At 41.0% G+C, this 21,620-nt stretch overlaps 2 protein-coding genes and 1 long non-coding RNA gene across 5 annotated transcripts in view; 2 read left to right on the plus strand and 1 right to left on the minus strand.

The window, feature by feature from the left end:
- Positions 1 to 10,673, plus strand: part of Psme4 (proteasome activator subunit 4) — a 103,635-nt gene extending 92,962 nt beyond the window's left edge. For all 3 annotated transcript variants that reach the window (NM_001025140.2, XM_087584143.1, XM_087584144.1), the window contains 4 exon segments: positions 3,834 to 3,996; positions 6,173 to 6,306; positions 7,749 to 7,887; positions 9,166 to 10,673. In NM_001025140.2, coding sequence (NP_001020311.2) covers positions 3,834 to 3,996; positions 6,173 to 6,306; positions 7,749 to 7,883 — 432 coding nt within the window. In that variant the 3' untranslated portion in view covers positions 7,884 to 7,887; positions 9,166 to 10,673.
- On the minus strand, positions 362 to 10,672 carry LOC148001501 (uncharacterized). Its single transcript, XR_015637676.1, has 2 exons — positions 7,251 to 10,672; positions 362 to 7,129 (listed from the first exon to the last, which is right to left on the minus strand). It is a non-coding gene; the product is annotated as an uncharacterized LOC148001501 (long non-coding RNA).
- Positions 10,674 to 12,238: 1,565 nt separating the features above from the next.
- Positions 12,239 to 20,126, plus strand: Gpr75 (G protein-coupled receptor 75). The gene is given in 2 exon segments (NM_001109096.2): positions 12,239 to 12,408; positions 17,411 to 20,126. A coding segment is annotated over 1 exon segment (1,623 nt). The 5' UTR covers positions 12,239 to 12,408; positions 17,411 to 17,509; the 3' UTR covers positions 19,133 to 20,126.
- The last annotated feature ends 1,494 nt before the right edge of the window (positions 20,127 to 21,620 follow it).

A 21,620-nucleotide genomic window follows, 5' to 3' on the forward strand; every position in this document is an offset into this window, starting at 1 on the left:
CCCACAGCCTCCCTCTCTGTGCTGAGTACTGGCTGTGGTGGGATGCATCTGCTGTAGGAGGAGGCTTCTCTGGTGATCACTGATCTATTCACTGAGCTATGAGTATAGCAGAATATCATTAAGAGTCAATTTGCTGATTGTTTGTTTGTTTTAACCAGTAGTGTTTGGCTTTACCCTAGGTCTCTTGAGTTATCTAGTCTCTGGTTCTTGGTCACCCAAACAGTGTTGAATATGGCCCATAGAGTGGGCCTTAAGTCAGATCAGACATTGGTTGTTTATACCCACATGTTTTGTGCTACCATTGCCCCACCATATCTTGCAGGTAGGACAGATTGTAGGTCAAAAGGTTTTTTTGGCTGGGTTGATGTTTCTCCTTTGGTAGCCTATAACCTTCCCACACTTAGGACACCAGAATGTAAGAGTAAAGATTCTTAAGGAACTAGTTGAAATACATGAAGGCATATTGAAGAGCACAGAATACACTATTATCCAGTAAAGTTAAAATATGACCACTACCCTTACCTCTACTAATGCAGAGGTTTTAGTTATATTGTACCAAAAGATAATCTCTTAACTCAGTTAGCCCAATATAGGAAAAGCAGGCTGCAATAAATACATACATACATACATACATACATACATACATACATACATACATACATACATACAAACAATTGACCTTGGCAAGTGAGATTGGGCACAATTAGTATGGTGCAGCCATAGACTATAATTGACCTTGGGAAAAGAAAATACACAGACTTTCATAAAAATATTGCTTACTTTATAGACTTTAAAACCTGTTTGTAATAGAGAACTTTCAGTGTTTATGTATCTGTTTCTAAGTACTGAAAACCGATTTATCTAAAGGGAAGTGGGATGGTGGTTTCTCCTCTTCCCTAATAAGCCTGGCCAGCTTTTCTGTGTTCAGCAAGGAAATATTATCCAGACCCAAGGGAACTGACAGACTGCTTATAACAAATTCAGTGAAAATACTTATATTTCTTGTGCTTCTTAGAAACTAAAGGAATAAAAATGGGAAAGTGGAAATTGAAAAATAACATTTTCTTTCAGTCCCCAGTTTTAGAGGATTAGTCAGCTTTCTTTGACCATAACAATGCCTGAAGATAGTACCACAGCAAGAGAAAAGGTTTGTGTACTTCAAATTTAGTTTTGGAGGGTTCAGTCATAGCAGATTGACCTCGTTGCTTGCAGGCATATGGTAAAGCAGTATATCGTGGTATGAATATGTGGTGGAGCAAAATCATTCATCTTCTGTCCCAAAGTGTACAAAAGATAGAAGAGAGACTTTCTCCACCGTCCCCTCTGAGAGCATGTGCTCAGCCTCTTCAGCTCTACCACTTCCAGGCAGCCCCAGGAGAATACGCCTCCAACACATGGACTTTAGAAGGACATCCAACATCCAATCTATAAGAATGCTGTGTGATTAAAACTTTGCTGTCATAGAGCTGGGCCTGATGGTGCATGCCTTTAATCCCAGCACTTTGCTCTGGAAACAAGCAAATTGCTGTAAGTTCAAGGCTACATAGTGAGACCTTATCTCCAAAAAGAAGGAAAGGAAGGAAAAGGAAAGGACAGGGGAAATAAAAAGACAGAAGGAAGGAAGAAAATTACTGGTATGAGCCAGGAGATAGCTTAGCAAATAAAGGAACTTACTGCCAAGTCTGGCATCCTGAGTTTAGTCCTGAAACCCACATTTAGGAAAGAATTGACTACAATACCCACGAGATTATAACAAACACTAGGGTCCAGCTTGTGTATGGATTTCATATTTGTACTAATCTTGTATCTTAAATCTCATCTAGAGGCAAGAGATGCGTATTTGTGGGGAATCTCTCATACAAAGTCAAAGAGTATTGCATGGATTAGCCTTTTTGGACTCTGCAGTTACTATGCAGAGAGTTAAGATGAGTATGAATACCCTAGTTTCAGGCCTCAGGAAAGAGTTTGCTGTGCTCTTTGAGAACATAAATGCACGTGTACACACACACACACACACACACACACACACACACACTCACTCAAGAGGAATAACAGGTTATGTTGCCAAAGCTCAAGCTGCTGGTGAGCTTTCATTGTCTGTCATAGTGTTTACCAAGATGGGTCTATATAAGGTCAGGGGTGGACTTGGCAGACTGAGAGAGGAGAGTAGGTAAGTGTGGCTGGTGGGAGGAGGCAGGCAAGATCTGTAGTGAAAATGCATCCTATCACTGAGATGGATGAGAATGAGAATCGTGGAGTGAGAAATAACTCCTTGAAACTAAAAAGTGAAATGAAATGGATGTATTGGTGCATATTTGGAATCCTAGCTCTTGGGCAGCTAGCTAGGTGAGACATGGCCAACCTTGACTATATAGTAAGAACTCATCTCCAAAAACAGAGGGAAGGTGAGGTGGGTGTGGTAAGGAGCTGGATAAAACTGTTTGCCTTGCCAGAGACTGGGCTCCTGTTGCTCCTTGCAGTCCCTACAGCCTTATTTTTCCTAAGATAAAGTTCAGTGAGTAGAACAGTGCAGGAACTGCAGGTCTCAGAGGTGATGGAGATGTATATACACACACATATGTACATATACATACATACATACATACACACACATATGGATAACTTCTTAGAACACAATGTAATATTATAGATTTAGGTCACATCTTTACTAGTTAAGGAAGTTAAAGAATCTAAAATGCAGATTTGGCTATTAATTGGAACCTAAGAGATGACTTTTTAAGCTTTCAGAGGACATCAAAATAGATAAATTTCTCTACAAGAATATTAGAAACTTACTAGAAAACAATGCTTTGACATATAAAAATCATCAAGCCTTGTAGACTAGTTGTCACATAAAAGCAATACAAACTACAAATAATGACCAGAGAAATGCAAGCTAATGACAAGACATGCTTGCTTACTTTTAATATGTGTTCTCTTTATCCACAAAGTAAAGCACGTGTTGCTGCTGGCCAGTATGACTACTGCCCACATTCCAATTCTTTATCATAGTATACTATAAGTATTACCCTTTGAACAGAAATTGATAGTTATAGAATTGCTGAGTCTTTCAAATTGAGTTGTCCTAAATCAGTCAAATGAAGTAGACTATTTTGTCTAGATATGGTGGCACACAGCAGTAATCCCTGTTACTCTGAAGGTTGAGGAAAGAGGATTGAAAGTTCCTAGACGGCCTGAACCACACCAAGTTCACACTAAGACAGCCTGGGCAACTTAACAAAATCCTGCCTACCTAAATACCAAAAGGGCTTAGGGATGAAACTGGTAGAATACTAGCCTAACATAGGCTAGGCGGGTTGTGGGTTTAATCTCTAGTACCACAAGGCCAGCATAGGCAACTTAGTGAGACCTTGTTTCCAAATGCAAAGATAAAAGGAAGGCTCAGTGGTAGAATACTTGCTTAGCTTATAAGACGCTCTTAATTCATTCCCAGGACCACAATATATTTATAGAAAACAGGGCAACCAAATGACAGAACAAGGAATCTCTCAAGGAATACAGAGAAAAATGTTGGGGATTTTGTTTATATTTTTAACATTAGGTTTTGTTATTTTGTTTATTTATTAATTTGTGGAGAAATTTTATTTTCTTTATAGTAGTTATACTATTATAATCCTTATGTAGCTTTTATCTAGTTTGAGGCCACAGATACGTGGGGAATCTGGTGATATATTTGTCATGAAAAAGAAAGAAAAAGTAAACTTTACATACATTTCTGGGAAGGTCCCCACTCAGCTTTCCACACCTCTCTGAGATCCTTTACTACCTCAGACTTAGGATCTCAGTTCTAATAGAAATGATTATCCCTCCAGGTTCGAGAAATGGCTGCTACTACCTTAAGTGGTTTGTTACAGTGTAACTTCCTTACCATGGACAGTGCTATGCAGAGTCATTTTGAGCAACTTTGCAAAACTAAACTACCCAAGAAAAGAAAACGAGACCCTGGTTCTGTGGGAGATACCATTCCTTCTGCAGGTAATATTAAAAATCCCCATTCCTTTGAAGAAATAAGCAGTTTGCTTAAGCATTTGAAGTGTTTGTTTGTGCTCAGGTCTTTACTAGATGCAGAGAATAATTGTTCCTATTTGTTAGGAGTTGGCTTGAAGAAGATAGGCCCTGAAATTAAAGGCTAAAATTGTACTGACAAAGAAACCTATCTACTACTGCAACAATAACTTTTTAATAAGGCATTTCTTTAACCCTTCCCCCAAATAAATATAAATGTGTAAAAGCAGATCCAAAATTTGATCAAAGTATCTGTAATAGGATTAAACTATTTTGAGAATTTACAATTTGTGCATTAACACACGAAAACGGGGGGGGGGGGGGAATGCAACCAGTAATTTGGCCCATTGGGTAAAGGCACCTGCTGTCGCACCTAGGACTTGGGTTCAATTTCTGGGTCTGTGATAAAAGGCAAGACCTACCCTACAAGTTTCCTCTGACCTCCAATTGCATGCCACAGACTTGTGTGCGTACAAGTGCAGATAGCCCATTTACTAAAGTGCTTGTTGCCCTACAAACCTTAGGCCATGAATTTGACTCCCAGCACCTATATGAAAAGCCAAGTGTGACGCCCATAATTGCTGCACTGGGGCAGTGGCGACAGACAGATCCCTAGATCCTAGTGAAAAACCTTGACTCAAAAAACCGAGCACAGGGCTGTAGAGATGTCTTGGTGGTTAAGCGTACTGTACTATGGTTTCTAACATCCACATCTGGAGCTAGCTCCACAGAATTCAGCACTCCTTTCTGCTTCTCTGGGTACTTGCATGCATGTGAACATACATAACATATACACATGAACATGAAATAGAATAACTTACGAAAGGCTCCTGCGGAACAACAACATCTGAGGTTGACTTCTGCTTCTACGCTCATGTGCACACACATGTATGCAACATAAATATATGCACACACACACACAAAAAAGATGATGTTTTAGGGAACCAGAGTTCCCTTGCTTGTCTAGAAAAGGGAATATTGAATAGTCATGTGTGGCTCTATGAGGGAGATCTCCTCAAAGAAATGTATTACCAAGTTAATTTCTTTTTGTGTGATCCATTGTCCAAAATGTGAACCCAGTGTAGACTGTATTTATTAGTCAGTTAATAAAACGATGAAGAGTCATTGTAGGAGCTTCTAAAGTAATTGAGCATAAGCCAGATGCTGAAAGGTCTGACTACCATGTTTTGTTTAAAGAGAAATTTAAGTGGGACAACAGATAAACATCTGATCTAACCCCAGAGAAATAAAAAATTAGTATGAAATTTAATTTGTACAGAGTACCTAGAATATGAAGTTATTATACTTTAGAGCCACAGTTGTATCATAATTACTTAATAGCAAGTAGTATTTATATATTAAATATTAGTACCAATTAGTTTTAAGTCTTTTTTTATACCAAATGGCATTATTTGTAATTTTTTGTGCTCCAAAATCTCATTTTATTACCTTCTCCTTCTGTTCATGGACACACCTAAAATATATTTACAAAAGAGTGTACATCATGCTTTGTTAAGAAACTCTGAGAGGAGCTAGGACTGTGGCTCAGCGTAGTAAGGTTTTGGCTCATATGCATCACATCCTGAGCTCAACCCCAGTCACCGCCAAAAAGGAGATGGAGACTGAGGCCTGCATGGAGCAGATAGAGCTTGATTAATCCCAGCACCACTGCAAGGGATAAGGGGCCGAGCAAAAAAGGAAACAAGAATGTGGGCATTTGACAACACTTGAACTTATTCTACTGGAAGGAAGGAACAGACCCTGTAAGGTAGACGTGTGTTGCAGTTCATATCATGCATGGTGGGGTGTCATGCATTTTGTATGGGGACAGTCCAATAGAGAAGATATTACCTAACCTCTTAAATTGTTTCAGGATCAGGACTTAGTATGAATGAACTGATCAAAAAAATTGTATTTATGTTGGTTTTAACAATGACTTGTTCCTGGCTAGAAACAATTATACAGTCACCAAAAGACAGCTATAGAATATCTTCAGAATTTGCAGTTTCTAGTTCAGCCCCAGAAATCATGCTTTTATGTATACACTTGTAAATTTATATTAAATGGGAAATATGCACACTGAAAGTACATCTAGCATAAATGAAAATTTATTACCGTAAATGACATATTGTTATTTTTGTTGCAGAGTTGGTCAAACGTCATGCTGGTGTGCTTGGACTTGGTGCATGTGTTCTTTCTAGCCCTTATGATGTTCCTACCTGGATGCCCCAGCTCCTTATGAATCTCAGTGCACATTTGAATGATCCTCAGCCTATTGAAGTATGTTCTATATGGTCCCAAGAATGATCTATAATAGTCATATCTTCAGTTTGGTATGAGTGAATTTAAGTACACAACAAGCCAAAGGATAAATAGCAAGTAATAAGCACATATCAGATAGACAGGCAACAAAATACCATCAAATTGGAGGCTCAGCACATCTAGCAGAAATCCACTGGTAAAGCTCCTTTAGCGCGGAGCACCCCATAAGAATGAATCTCTGGTAGAGTAGAGTATGCCCTTTCAAGTAAAAGAACAAGTAGCAGATCGAGATAATATCGTCAAGTCAAGTGCTTATAGCAGCATAATGTTACTGGGCAAGTAGCTAGAGTTCACAGTCAAGGCGAACTCCCCATGGCTCCTCCTCAGTTTTCCCACTGCAGGTGCTTTTACACTGTTGGACAAACAGAGCAGCCTCTGCTGGAAATAATTTGCCTTCCGGGTGTCCTCAAACATGGTTTTACTCTTGAGCTGATTTGCCATTCTCTCCTTCCTGCCATAGAGTTAAAGAGGCTAAACCATTCCCAGACTAGGGACCTTAGAGAGACACAGCATCCACATCCTTATGGACAATTCCACTTCCAACTTCTTAATGAAATCAAACAGCACATGACAATCTACCAAAATAATGTACACTCCAGAGCATATAATTCTCTGACAGTTTACTTGTATCACTTGAGATAAATACTTTCCTGTATACATTTAATTCCAGCACGCAGGAGGCAGAGGAAGATGGATCTCTTCAGTTCGAAGACAGCTAGGGCAATACAGAAAAACCTAAATTTAAAAAAAATAAATATATTATTTTTTTAAAAAGCTACCACTGAGGCTGGGGATTTGGCTCAGTGGTAGAGCGCTTACCTAGGAAGCGCAAGGCCCAGGGTTCGGTCCCCAGCTCCGAAAAAAAAAAAAAAAAAAAGAACCAAAAAAAAAAAAAAAGCTACCACTGATCTGGTCAAGTTTACTCTGTAATTATTAAAGCTAGAGACATTTCTCCTGTGTACAACAAAATAAAATTCTGTAGCTACTATTCTTCCAAACCCAGCATGAAGAATCCTGACAGCATTAACTAGGAAGTTAGGTTTCGTGCTACTATTATTCTTGCATTTTGTACCTGGAAAGTCTCCCATCTTACTGAAAGCTAATATTAAAGTAGAAATAGTGGTTGTTTTATCTAGTAGTAAGCATCCATGCTCCAAAGCTAAACAGGTCACCTTTGTAGATGTATGGGAATACGTATTGAATTGGTCTAGCAATGCGACAATGTTTGTCCTGAAGTGAAGCTAATAATTTTAATAGAATGTTAGTGGTTTGGTGACAGAAAATTGACTTGGTTTTCTAACATCGTAAGAGCTGAGGTCTAGGTGGATATAGTATAACTGAAGATAACCCACATGTGACTCTGGTTGTTAGAGGTTAAAATGTATGTGGGTTGATTACAGATGACTGTCAAGAAGACCTTATCCAATTTCCGAAGGACACATCATGACAACTGGCAAGAACACAAGCAGCAGTTCACTGATGACCAGCTGCTTGTCCTCACTGACCTCCTTGTGTCACCATGCTATTATGCATAGAGGGGTGAGTTATGTGTGACATTCCCAGCATAGCCAAGGAAAGAATATCTATAAGGTTTTAAGGTTTGCTGACATTTTAGATGTAACTGCTTAGATAAAGTGAAGAGTGTTCTTTGTTTTGACTTCTGAAGGTAGGGCTAGCTATGTAGACCAGGCTAGCCTTGAATTTGGGATGATTCTCCTGCCTTAGCCTCATGAATACTAGGATTGCAGCTATGTGTCACTACACTTAAATGCTTTTAAACATGACTTTTGAGGTTGGGGAATATATAGTTTACAGGAAGAGGCCAAATTTAGCAAAGATGAGACCCTAATTTAATTTCCAGTGCTGAGGTAAACAAACATGGTAGCCTGTGACTGTACCTTCAGAGGATTTTGTTGGGTTGGTTGTAAATATGGCTTTTTCTGTGGTCAATGGAAATAACTCCTATAGGATTTCTCATGATTTTTGTTTCCACTATTAGACAGGCAGTTTATGTGACTGCATTGAGACAGTTGGAAAATAAATAACTTGCATTAGTAACCTGAGATAGTCAAGTGAAAGAAGAGAAATCACAGGCCAATTTGCCTCCTGAGTGGGACTTTGGGATTATACTAGCAACTCGTGGTTCTACAATCATGAGAACACATCATCTGGATTTTTTAATTTGACTTGTACGCATGTGTTGTACACATGAGCATGCCATGCCTCTGGAGGCCAAAAGAGGGAGCTGAGTGACGGATAGTTGTAAGCCTCCATGTGAGTGCTGGGGACAGATGCATGTGCTCTTAACTGCTGAGCCATCTCTCTACCTCACCATCTGGATTCTTCTGTTCATTTGTTTTGTTTTGTTTTGTTTTTTATTAATTTTCAGATAGAGTTTTTGTCTCTTTGTAGCCCTGGGTATCCTAGAAGTCACCATGTTGAACAGGTGGCCTCAAACAGAGTTCTTCCTGCCTCCACCTCTCCCCTTTCTCAAGTATGAAAGACATTCCCTATCATGCACAACTCATCTAAATCCCCAAGTGCTTATTACCTTTCTATAAAAAGAGAGGGCCAGGGGGTTGGGGATTTAGCTCAGTGGTAGAGCGCTTGCCTAGGAAGCGCAAGGCCCTGGGTTCGGTCCCCAGCTCCGAAAAAAAGAACCAAAAAAAAAAAAAAAAAAAAAAAAAAAAAGAGAGGGCCAGGAAGTCTTTGTATAGACAAGGGTAAGGAGAATAAACAAAATCTATATGGTAGAATTCTAAAACTGAGTGTCTCGTTAACCTAACATAATTTTTTATTTTATTTTTCTTACTGCAGATGACTATTCCTCATTCTGGGCTCATTTCATCAAAAATTCCGATCCTCAGGTATCATCCGTGGTGACTCTGCAAGTTTCAGAACACAGCTTCTGTTGAGCTTTCATCATTTTGGTGGCTTCTGTGTTTGGCCTCATTAGTCTGTGTTCACAGGTTCTCAGCTGCCGCTTGATTCCCTAACTTGTCCTGAAGTGTTCCCACAATACTGATCACTTTTTTCTTTGAGATGTATGACAAAGTCACAGAGTCTCAGGCTAGAAATAACCTAGTGCGATCATGGCATTATGACCAAACAGTCTAGAAACTTATTAAAAATAACAATGTCCTCGGAATGGAGAGTGCTCACCAGTCATGTAGCGTCTCTCATTTCAGTCATCTCATTATTTTGAGTTCTTCTCCAAAGGCTGTTGAGTTTCGTGGTAGTCATGGCTCATGAATCTGAAGTCTTGACAGCCTGTGTCTAGAGAGCCATGAAGAGAAAAGGATCAAAGGGGGCAAGTCTCGGAATTAACCTAGGACCTGACAATGCTCAACCACACTGCAGAAGTCTGTCTTTCTCCACAGACTGGAGTTTTTGGTGCTGAGTAAGAACTAATTGCTGAAAAACTGGGGGTTTGGTGAATAAATTTTAGACGGATTTGTATGTGTATACAGTGTGTGATTTTAAAAATAAAAAAGAACATCAATAAACACCCTGGTTGATTGTTTTTTACCCTATAGTCCTCACAAATATTGTTTTATACCCCACCTTGAAATACATTACACTTCATATGAATGGAAGATTGTAATTTTTTATCTCTCTCTCTCTGTCCCTACCCTTCCCATCTTCTCATTCTCTTCCCCCCTCTCCCTCTCTCCCTTCTACCTGTATGCCCGCCTACAGAATCATTAAGATTAATAAGACTTGATATTTGACTTGTTTGGTATGTTATGTAGATGTAAAAGATTGTATAAACTGTAGAGATGACAATGACAAGACTTGTACAGATGCAGCCCTTAACACAGACCATTGTCTGGAACTGGTTATAAAGATTCACACACAGCTCTTTGCTTTTGTACCTACAGAATGCCTTTTTTTTTCTTTTTTCTTTTTTCTGATGTGTGTTTTTAAATTATATTCTTTATCTTCTCATGTTACAAAAGCTGAAACATAGGTGGTTTTTTAAGTTCATTTATCATTAGAATATCTGGATTTTTATGTACCTTTTTGTGTGCATTTTTAAGTAACATGTTTGCCTGTCACAACTTTAGAGTGTAAAATATCTTCTAGTTGGAATAATTCAAAGTTGATGAATGTCATCTTGTGACACACCCTTTACAATCTTCCTTAAAGGAATACTACAGTTTATTTTTTAGTATCTACATGCTGAATGTCTCAATCTACACAGTGGGCTTAGTACAGTATTGAAGTGTGAGCATACCCAGGCACAGTCCCTGTACAGAGTAGTACCTAATTGACTTTCAATTGTGTAACTAGTTTTAAAACCTAATAAAATGGATTGTTTTTAATACCTGACTTTTATCCTCATTAAGAGAAGACAGATGGGATAGCAGCAACTTTGTGGGTTCTTTTTGCCTTGTTAGGTTTAGATCTGTGATTGTCTTCCCAGTTGGCCAGAATGAATGAATGAATGAACTCTGCTCTGTTGAGCGTAGTAGCCATGCTCACTAGGCATGCTTCAAGTGGTTATCAGCCATGTGGGACTAGCAGTTATTACATTTGATAGTACAGAGGAACTTCTCTGTCATCACACAACATTCTGTTAAAACAAGCAGGAGGCAAATGGTGCACACACCTATAGTCCCAGCACTTGGGAGGCAGAGGCAGATGGATCTCTGAGTTGAGGGCCAGCCTGGTCTACAGAGTGAGTTCCAAGATAGCCAGGACTACAAAGAGAAGCCCTTGTTTCAGGAGGGGAAAAAAGTTTTGTTAGCACAAACCCAAATACCTGACTTCTGAAGACCACTGCTTGAAATTATACAAGCAATATTTAGTTTATTTGGAGAGACATATAATTTGGGTCAGAATTTCCACGCTTAACTTAGTCCTTTTTTTTCTTCAAATGTTTATAGGGCCCAGCCCTAGATATGTTACCCAACAACATATCTTAGAACTGATATATTGACAAGTATCTGGGGAGTAGAACATGATTTACGTGTAAATTAGTTGGGGTTTTTCTTGAATTTTTTTTTCTAAGCAGTTCTGATTTCACAAAGCCCTCCAGCATGTTTCTTAGCAAAAAGTATGGGAAAATTAAATTACTTTGAAACTCATTACTAGTTTGTATTTATAAAGGAAAACTCAACAAAATAGAGTGAGGTTGTAGTAGTAATGGTGCCACGAAGTATTTCACCTGGATGGAATCAAAGTCTTGGATTTCTAGTACCAGCCAAAAGGGACATTTGAATACCATTCTCTTAAGTATTAGATAAGATTAGAAAAGTCTATCAGATACCAGATTAAAATCCTGAAGGAGTTAACTGGGTATGTTTGAGCATAACATACTTAAAAATGTTTGTTATGTAACGACTTCGACTAAAGTTAAAGAGTTTGTTATTTTAGACAAGTCGACTTTAAGAGAAGCTACTGATCTAATGTTTTATGTTGGTGTTTACTAAAATAGGCCTAGCTGAATTACACTATCACTTCCCAAGATTTTTACACTCAACATGTTATTTAATAGTACCTTTTTTTTAACTTTGCACCAACCTCGTACTATTATCTAATACACCTAAGTGTGTTGAAGTTGATTTGATTCAATTTGTTATAATTACTAAACTCGAAGTGACAGCCTAGTGAGAAAGCCAAGGAGGCCGGGCAGTTTGAAGGCTCTCCGCAGCGCACACTCAGCTGTCTCTAGAGGCCTGCAGAGAGACCTACTCAAACTGCCTGGCGGCTTTCATGTTTTCCTAGCTGTGTATCAGCGGCCAGTTCTCCGGCAGCCCTGGCAGGTCTGAGTGCACACCCACCAGGCTGAGGCCCGCAGGCAGGGAGGGTGACGACAGGCGGGGCGGCCACGGTCAGAGGGAGGGGCTGCGCCCCGGGTTCTGTGACTGCGCCGCCGGCCCGGCTCGCCTAGGCTCCCGGGATGCGTGGAGGCGGCGGCGATGACGGTGATGACTCTAGCCCGGCAGCATCCAGGCCACCGGGCGCAGATAGGGTCGAGCATCCAGGCCACCGGGCGCAGATAGGGTCGCTGCTGCGACATGGAGGAGGAAGGGCGGCGCTGCGGCCAGCTGGCAGGTGAGAGGCCGCAAGCCCAGACCGGGAGGATCCCACCAGGGCTGTGAGGCTAGCGGGAACTGGGAGAAGGCTGAGCTTGGCCTGGCCTGGTGGGATGCGCACCTGTGTTCCTGGGCAGCCCGTTGTATGCTCCTAGGCTCTATATGGACCACAACCCACTACCCACATCCAGGCATCCCTAGACTAGCCTATAGGCCTGTGTTTCCTCCAATTCTAGGAAGCACCGTACCCATTACCAATCAGGGATAAACCTGCAGTTTCCCACTCCTTTAGTTTTTAGGACACTGTGCTTCACAATCTCCTCATCCTTCCACCAGAGACCCAGATCTTCCCCACCCCATCAGCTACTACTAGCCTCAGTGGCTAGTTCAGGTGGTTAGGAAGAAATGGGAGGTTTGAAATACCTCACTGACCTTGGGCAAGTTATTTAACCTCCCTGAGGTTTTCTAGATCCATTCGAATCAGGGGGAATGGGACAGAACTTAGTCCTGTGTGAGGGCTGCGCTCAAAAAATGCCTTCCATGAAGAAACTTTGCGTTTATTTCATATAATGAAATAATCCAGGTCATGAGTTAACTTGTAAATGTCCTAATGTTTGCTTCAAAAATCAAGACAGTTTAGTTTCTAGGAGCTCCCAGGGATCTGGGTTAGTTGATTCTGTTGGTTTTCCCCTTCAGCTCCTTCAATCCTTCAACATTTGGAATGGAAATAAACAAAACAATTAAAAAGACGGCACAGTATTGGGGACCTAACACTCCTGTCCTTCCTCTCTCTCTCTCTCTCTCTCTCTCTCTCTCTCTCTCTCTCTCTCTCTCTCTGCCTCCCTCCCTCCCCCTTTTCCCCTTACACTTAATCCTGATCCCCCTCCCTCCTTCCCTCAGGCTGGCTTTCAAGTAGGTGATATTGCTTCATGATCATAAGAGGCTGGGATTACAGGCTTGTGCCACCACATTCAGCTTTTCACACATTTTTTCGTTTGTTTATTTGTTTTGCAATAGAGTGTCACTATGTAGCCTTGGCTGGCCTGGAGCTTGCTATGTTGATCAGGCTGGCCTCCAACTCAGAAATCTGTCTCCTGTCTCCTGAGCACTGAGATTAAAGGCCTGTTCCTGGTTCTTGCTTCCAGTTACCTCAACATTCTTCCTTAACTGTAATCAGATGTATATTAATTCATTTTAAGGAAAAGTGTCACTATATGTATGTAGTCCAGACTAGTCCTGCCTGGTTTTGAAATCATGATCCTAATGACTGAGCTTCCCCAGTTACGTGTCATTATACTCTGCTCATTCTATCTTGCTATGATTAATAAATATACTTAAACCTGGCATTCTGAGCTAGTGAGATGGCTCCACAGAAAAGGCCTTTGCCACCAATCCTACATAATGGAAACAGAAAGCCAACTTCCACAAATTATCCTCACAACTCCACATGTCTGCCTGTCTTGGGTTTCTATTGCTATAATAAAATACTGTGAGCAAAGCCATTTGGAGAGAGAGGTATATTTTATCTTACAACACATCACACAAGAAAGTCATGGCAGGAATTCAATGCAGGAACTGATGCAGATGCCATGGAGAACTGCTTCTAACAGGCTTGCTTTCTATGGTTTGTTCTTCCTATTGTTGTCTTATAGTACTCAGAACCTCTGACCCAGGAGTAGAACCATGCATAGTGAGCTGGGCCATCTCATATCAGTCATCGATCAAGAAAATGTGCTGTAAGCTTGTCCACAAGCCAGTCTGGTGGGGGCGTTATCTCAGTTGAGGTTCCTTCCTCTAAAATGACCCTAACCTGTATCAACTTCACATAGAACTAGAAAGCATAGTATAACAGTAGAGTATACACACACCAAATGAATACAATATGACATGAATATGTATAAGGCTGGTAATGTAATTCTGATATGACTTTTTACATCTTCCAGGACCTGACTATAACCCCAGAAATAAAAAGTAACATATGTATGCATTGGAAATAACATTTAATGTTTAGGAATATTTAACCTCTACTGACTTTGCTCTAAAGGACTGAATGCACGCACACACACACACACACACACACACACACACACACACACACACAATTTCTTTTTTTGTGGTTGTGTTCTTTTGTTTTCTGAGACAGGGTTTCTCTGTGTCACAGCCCTGTCTGTCCTAGAACTCGATTTGTAAACCAGGCTGGCCTTTAATTTATGGAGATCTTCCTGCCTATACTTCCCAAGTGTTGAAATTAAAGGTGTGTGCCACCATGCCTGGCTTACATTTTTGTTTTTAACTTTCTTTTAAAATCCCAAGAATTAGTATTGAACTCTGGGTTGAGTTTTTTCCAGTTCCTTTATTGGTTTTGAAGTTCTGTGTTCCAGGAACTTTTACTGGGGAACAGCAGTTTCATAGGTCGGAGGTTTTTTCGATGGTGAAGTAAAGTTTGATAGCTTATATAAAGTTTGAGTATGAGACATAGAATGTAATAGCCATGCAATGAATGAGAGCTGTTGTAATTTAATTTTGACCTAAGGATTCCTCTCTTGAGTGTGGCCATGTAAGTGTGTGTGCATGTGTGTGGGGAATGGAGTTAAAGAATGTGGGTGTTGGGGAACAACTGCTTAGTTCCTATGGAAACATTTAGGGAGATAGATGCTCTCTGTTGTATTGCTCTTATTTCCTACCGTGCATTTCTATACTTTTAAATTATGCAACTTTGCCCCCACAGTAATTCCAAATCATCTTTCCAACCCCAGGATTGAACCTAAAGACCTCGTGTATGTCAGAAAAGTACATCACCACTAGCTGTAACACCTGGCCTTTCTTTCACTTTTTCTTTTGCTACAGGTTCACACAAAGTTGCCCAGGCTGGCTTTGAACTTATAGTCCTTCTGCCTCAGTGTCCTGAGTAGCCTATGCCACCACTCAATCACCCCCACAGCCCCCCACACACACTTCCCTACTTCCCTCCTCTCTTTTCCTTTATTACTGTTGGTGTCTCATCATCTCATCTCCTACATCTGTAGCTTGGGTCCTGTAACTGCCACAGTTTCGTTTCATTATCTCCTGCTTTGTTTTTCTAAGCTCTTGTCATTTCCCTGGACCAAATCCCTGCTACTCTCCTTTGTCTTCTCCCTTTTCATAAATTAACTCCAAGAAACATTTTTTTAACCTAGTGTCTTCTTGCACTGTAACAATACCAAAAGGGTTCACAAACAGGTTTGCAGTCTTAAACTAGAAATAGTAAGAGCTCTCCATTATTACTTACCTCTAATCATTGATAAGCAAATGTTCTGAATTTATACTTTTATCTCCCATATAACTTAGTTTTAAAAGTGTATTTTACAGGGGTTGGGGATTTAGCTCAGTGGTAGAGTGCTTGGCCCTGGGTTCGGTCCCCAGTTCCGAAAAAAAGAAAAAAGAAAAAAATGTATTTTACAGAAAAGTGAATGTCACGTTGCAGTGGAAAAATTCATCATAGTGTGTGTTCTGCAGTCTGCAGCCAGTGCAACAGCAACCTAGATTGTTTCTGTCTTAATGAGGGACAAGGTGGTCACATGCCTCTCCCAGAACTGATCTGACTGATTCTCACTGCCAAGCCTGTGCTTGTGTTTAAATGCTGAGAGACACCTGTTCTAGATAGTCCTTAGTTGGTGCTTAGAGCTGCAGTAATCACTTATTGACTGGGTCCAATCTGCTACCCCTGAGCTAAAAGGTTGGAACCTGGAGGCCACTGAGATCCAGCTCCAGCTGATAGCACAGGCTCTGGACCTCCTAAGTGCCATTGGTTGTCCCTTCAATATTAGATAAAAGCAAGTGTTTTCCAGTTGTTAAGAGCAGAGCACTAAATGTCATCTATCTTGCTGGATTCTTCTTTGGGAGAGGATAGACAGCAGGCCATACACATCTTTGGCGTTTTGGGAACAGTGAAAATTTGTGTGAGTGTATATTAGATTTCCTTGCATAAGAGAGAAAAATGACTGTAGATAGAAAGAAGCAGGAAGGTTAGTCTTTTAAGGTACCAGGTGTTTCTTATGTACATTCAGCAGCTAGAGCAAGACACACATGTAGTTAAGTGTAAGTTTAGTGAATAAATGCAGAATCTATACCTCCAATTTGATGGTGAGGAAGAGCAGTACATAGATTTAATCACTAAACCATGTCTCTAACTCCCATAGTGGGGCGTGTGTGTGTGTGTGTGTGTGTGTGTGTGTGTGTGTGTGTGTGAGAGAGAGAGAGAGAGAGAGAGAGAGAGAGAGAGAGAGAGAGAGAGATCAAACACAAAAACATTCTGTAAGCCAGACAGGTGCAGCACCATTGCATTATCGCTCCAAAACACCAAAGTGTTGCTTTGCACCTCAGAAATTACAAATATAATCTCAGACACGTTTTATTACTTGATTTCTTCTTCTTTCAAATGTAGTCCTACATTAAATTTTCTTTTCCAAAGAAGGGTTTTCAATTGGCCAAAAACTTAACTTTCAAACTAGTAAAGGAAATAAGTGCTGGGAAATAAAGATTTCTCCCTAGAGAAAAATGAGATTTGTCAGTGATTTCTGAGCAGTTACTGAAGGGACACATTATGTATCAACACTCCCCTGTTTAAATTTCAAGCACATTGTCTTGCTTGCCCGCCTTCTGTTGCAGAGACCTACGCTCCATTTCCATGCTCACTCTTCTCCATGCCCCTCGTCTTTCACCCGGCTAGCTTCTCCACACCAAAGCTCCCTTCACCATTGCTCAGCTTCTGCCTCAGATGGATTGAGTTCCCCCTGTTCCTGGCTGTAGTCTCTGGAGCCACACAGATGGAGCTCCTTCCGGGAAGAGACTTTTGACTTCCAATGGAGAGGTTATGTTCCTGTGTGTCTCCAGTGCATGGTTTCAATGCCTTTTCTGTATTAGACCTTTAACCATGGTTTTCACAGCAATTGAGATGAAAAATTTCAATTTTGTAAAACAGAATTCAATTGTTAGCTCATTAATCAGTTTCTGCCTCTGGGTGTGTGTTTGTGTGTGTGCAGGCTTATCTTCCTCCGCCATACATGCCCATCGTCTGTGAGCTGAGATCCTGACTCTCTTCCTGCTGATGTTTTTAAAACACAAGAGACACTTCTCTGAAGATGAATTCAAGTGCCCCGCTTCAGAATGTTCCCAATGCCACCTTGCTATACACACCTCCCCTGCAGGGAGGAAATAACACTTCTCTCCAGGAGGGTCTTCGAGATTTTATCCACACAGCCACCTTGGTGACCTGCACGGTCCTGCTTGCCATCATCTTCTGTCTAGGCTCTTATGGAAATTTTATTGTCTTCTTGTCTTTCTTTGACCCGGCCTTCAGAAAGTTCAGAACTAACTTTGATTTCATGATCTTGAACCTGTCTTTCTGTGATCTGTTCATCTGTGGGGCCACAGCCCCCATGTTCACCTTTGTGCTGTTCTTCAGCTCAGCCAGGAGCATCCCAGACAGTTTCTGCTTCACCTTCCACCTTACCAGCTCAGGTTTCATCATCATGTCCCTCAAGATGGTAGCTGTGATTGCCCTGCACCGGCTCCGGATGGTGATGGGGAAGCAGCCTAATTGCACCGCTTCCTTTTCCTGCATCTTGCTCCTTACCCTTCTTCTCTGGGCCACCAGCTTTACACTTGCCACCTTGGCTACACTGAGAACCAGTAAGTCCCACCTGTGTCTCCCCATGTCCAGTCTTATGGACGGGGAAGGGAAGGCCATTCTGTCTCTGTATGTTGTTGACTTTACCTTCTGTGTGGCCGTGGTGTCTGTCTCTTATATCATGATTGCTCAAACCCTTCGGAAGAATGCCCAAGTAAAAAAGTGCCCCCCTGTGATCACAGTTGATGCTTCCAGACCACAGCCATTCATGGGGGCCTCTGTGAAGGGAAATGGAGATCCCATCCAGTGCACCATGCCAGCTCTGTATAGGAACCAGAATTATAACAAACTGCAGCACAATCAAACTCATGGATACACTAAGAATGCCAACCAGATGCCAATCCCCTCAGCCAGTCGGCTCCAGCTGGTATCAGCGGTCAACCTCTCTACTGCCAAGGATTCCAAAGCTGTGGTCACCTGCATGGTCATCGTGTTGTCGGTTCTAGTGTGCTGTCTTCCTCTGGGGATTTCCCTGCTGCAAGTGGTTCTGTCTGACAGTGGCAGCTTCATCCTTTACCAGTTTGAGTTGTTTGGATTTACTCTGATATTTTTCAAGTCAGGATTAAATCCTTTTATATATTCTCGGAACAGTGCTGGGCTGAGAAGGAAAGTGCTCTGGTGCCTGCGATACACTGGCCTGGGCTTCCTCTGCTGCAAACAGAAAACTCGACTTCGGGCCATGGGGAAAGGGAACCTTGAAATCAATAGAAACAAATCCTCCCATCATGAGACAAACTCTGCCTACATGCTGTCTCCAAAACCACAGAAGAAATTTGTAGACCAGGCTTGTGGCCCAAGTCATTCAAAAGAAAGTGTAGCAAGTCCCAAAGTCTCTGCTGGACATCACCCCTGTGGGCAGAGCAGCTCGACACCCATCAACACTCGGATTGAACCTTACTATAGCATCTATAACAGCAGCCCGTCCCAGCAGGAGAGCAGCCCAGCAAACCTGCAGCCAGTGAACTCTTTTGGTTTCGCCAGTTCCTACATCGCCATGCACTATTACACCACCAATGACTTGATGCAGGACTATGACAGCACGTCGGCAAAACAGATCCCTATCCCTTCTGTTTAATACAGCCAGAGAATCTGGAGGGAATGGTTTTCTCTCTGGACTGAACAAACCTTTAAAAGAGCTTGAGTTCCATGGCAAAACAAAACCTGGAATCAACTGAAGACTTGACTTTCTTTCACCTGAAGTATTAGTATCCGGGTTGGCTTCATGGTTTCTTGACATTTTAAGATTTAGTGTAAAAGTTTAGTTCAATTTATACTCTGACCCATGTCCCAATACTTTATACTAAACTGCTAAAAAGATGTCAGGGACTATTCTATTAATGACACCCTTTTAAGTCAGTATTATGGGATTTTAGATATGTATTGACTACATTTTCTTTCTTTCCACTAATTTATTTATTTATTCACTTTACATCCCGATTGAAGCCCCACCTCTCCTCCCAGTACTCCCTCTCATGGTCCCTCTCCCAATTTCTCCTCCCCTTTATTTCTGAGGAGGAGGAGGTCCCTCCTGGGGAAACAACCTTCCTCAAGTCACTGAAGGACTAGGTACATCCTCTGCCACTGAGGCCAGACGTGCTAGCCCAATTAGGAGCAGGATTCACAGACAGGAAACAGTCAGGGACAGTCAGCACTCTACTCATTGGGGGACCCATATAAAGACCAAGCTGCACCTCTGTTACAAATGTGCTGGTGGGCCTAGGACCAGCCTCTTTGGCTAGTGGTTCAGTACCTGGGAGCCTTCAAGGATCCAGGTTAGTTGGTATTCTGAAGGAGTACCTGTTCCCTCCAGGTTCCTCTATCCTTTCTCCAACCCTTCCACAAGACTTCCCAAGCTCCAGTCTAATGTTTGGCTGTGGGACTGCATTTGTTTCTGTCAACTGCTGTAATTTGGCTACATTTTTAAAATGGTGTTTGAAAAAAATTATCTTTCTGAAGTGTTATTTTTATAAAAATATGGAATTAGTGTCTTTGAAGTACTGAAACAGCAAACAGTGTACTTTTTTGGTGGCAAGTGGTTTAAATAAAAAACTTACTGTTAAAACAGAAAATAGCAATGTGTTACCTGTACCTCTGACCTCATTAAAATTCTCACTTCCCTTATGAGACAGTAACCTAACAATACAGAGCTATAATTCTTGTCACTTTTCCTATACAGCATTGTTCTATGTGAGTTGAGTATCTAGCTTTACAAAGTGTTTTTGGTATCACCAGTTAATTGCTGTTTCAGAAGAACCTTGCTTACTCCAGAAGCCTACACTAGTAGAAGATTGTACTACAGTAGGGGGCACCATTCCAAGAGAGCAGACATGGTGTGTCAGCTTCAGCAGTTTGTCTGTGGAAGACAGGGTACATTTTGATCATGCATTCAACACTAGCTTCCTAGAGATGCAATTGAGAGGTTTGGTTTGGGCTTTCCTTGTTTACCTGACAGCATTCACATAGATATTCAGAAATAGCATTTTTTATTTAAATATTGCTATGGAAAATAATTTCTGAAATATTAATAGATCTATTAATATTTTCAGAGTGACGTTTTTAGGTTTTGGCTTTTTTCCCCATTTTTTAATGGGGCTGGAGCTTGAACCCAGGCTCACGCATGTTAGGCAACCAATTTACTGCTGAGCTGCATCCCGAGCCCCAAAACTAATTGTTTAATACTCTCTCATTAACATTAAGCTGGAAATGAGCAACTATATTATTATTACTCCTAAAACTAATTTTTTTAGGTACTCTGGCTCCCAACGTAAAAACATTTTCCTCATGCAGTTAGGATGTGATCTCACTAGAATTTTGGAATACTATGAGATTCAAAATAGGGTACCTTTACAAACTGTTGTATCCAACTATTATTCTCAAAGCTCAGAAGTTCAAGGAACAGAAGGTGCTCAGCTCAGAGCACCCTCTCCCAGGCTCTGCCAGACTCCAGGATCACAGGAGATGCTGAGAGATGGAGTAGCTCCTTAGCCAGAACTGGCCTAGCCTCCTGTAGCCACAATGCCTTCTGATGCACCCCAGTCAGGTCGGTTTCAGAGATTTAACTGTGAGGACAAGATTTTCAAATTCACTTCTCTCCTTCTCTTCCTCTTTTTCTCTTCCTTTCTTTATTCTTGCTATAAAGTTTGATAGCATATCCATTCTCCTTTGTTTTGGTAGCTGGATACTCTTTTTGGAAATCACTCTTACCTATTTCAACTGTGTTTTTATAGATTCAACACAGCATCATTTTTACCAATACTCCCATAAGAGAGATAAAGTACAGAGCTCTTTCAAAAAAGAATTAAGACATTTAAAATCCTCTCCCCAAATTACTTAAAGAACTTTGGCAAATTACCATTAGAATGTATCTTAATTGCAAACCTAGTATTTAGTCCAGTAAAGCAAATAATTTTGTATTCAACAACAAGGTCATTTACACTTTAAAAGTGTACATCTCTGGGTCTTGGGAGATGGCTAAGAGGTTAAGAGCACTTGTTCTTTTAAAGGACACAGGTTCATTTCCCATGTGACCCACCATAATGCACAGTGATACATAGACATGCATA

This window comes from Rattus norvegicus, chromosome 14 (assembly GCF_021556685.1).
Source record: "Rattus norvegicus strain SHRSP/BbbUtx chromosome 14, alternate assembly SHRSP_T2T, whole genome shotgun sequence".
Taxonomy (NCBI): Eukaryota; Metazoa; Chordata; class Mammalia; order Rodentia; family Muridae; genus Rattus; species Rattus norvegicus.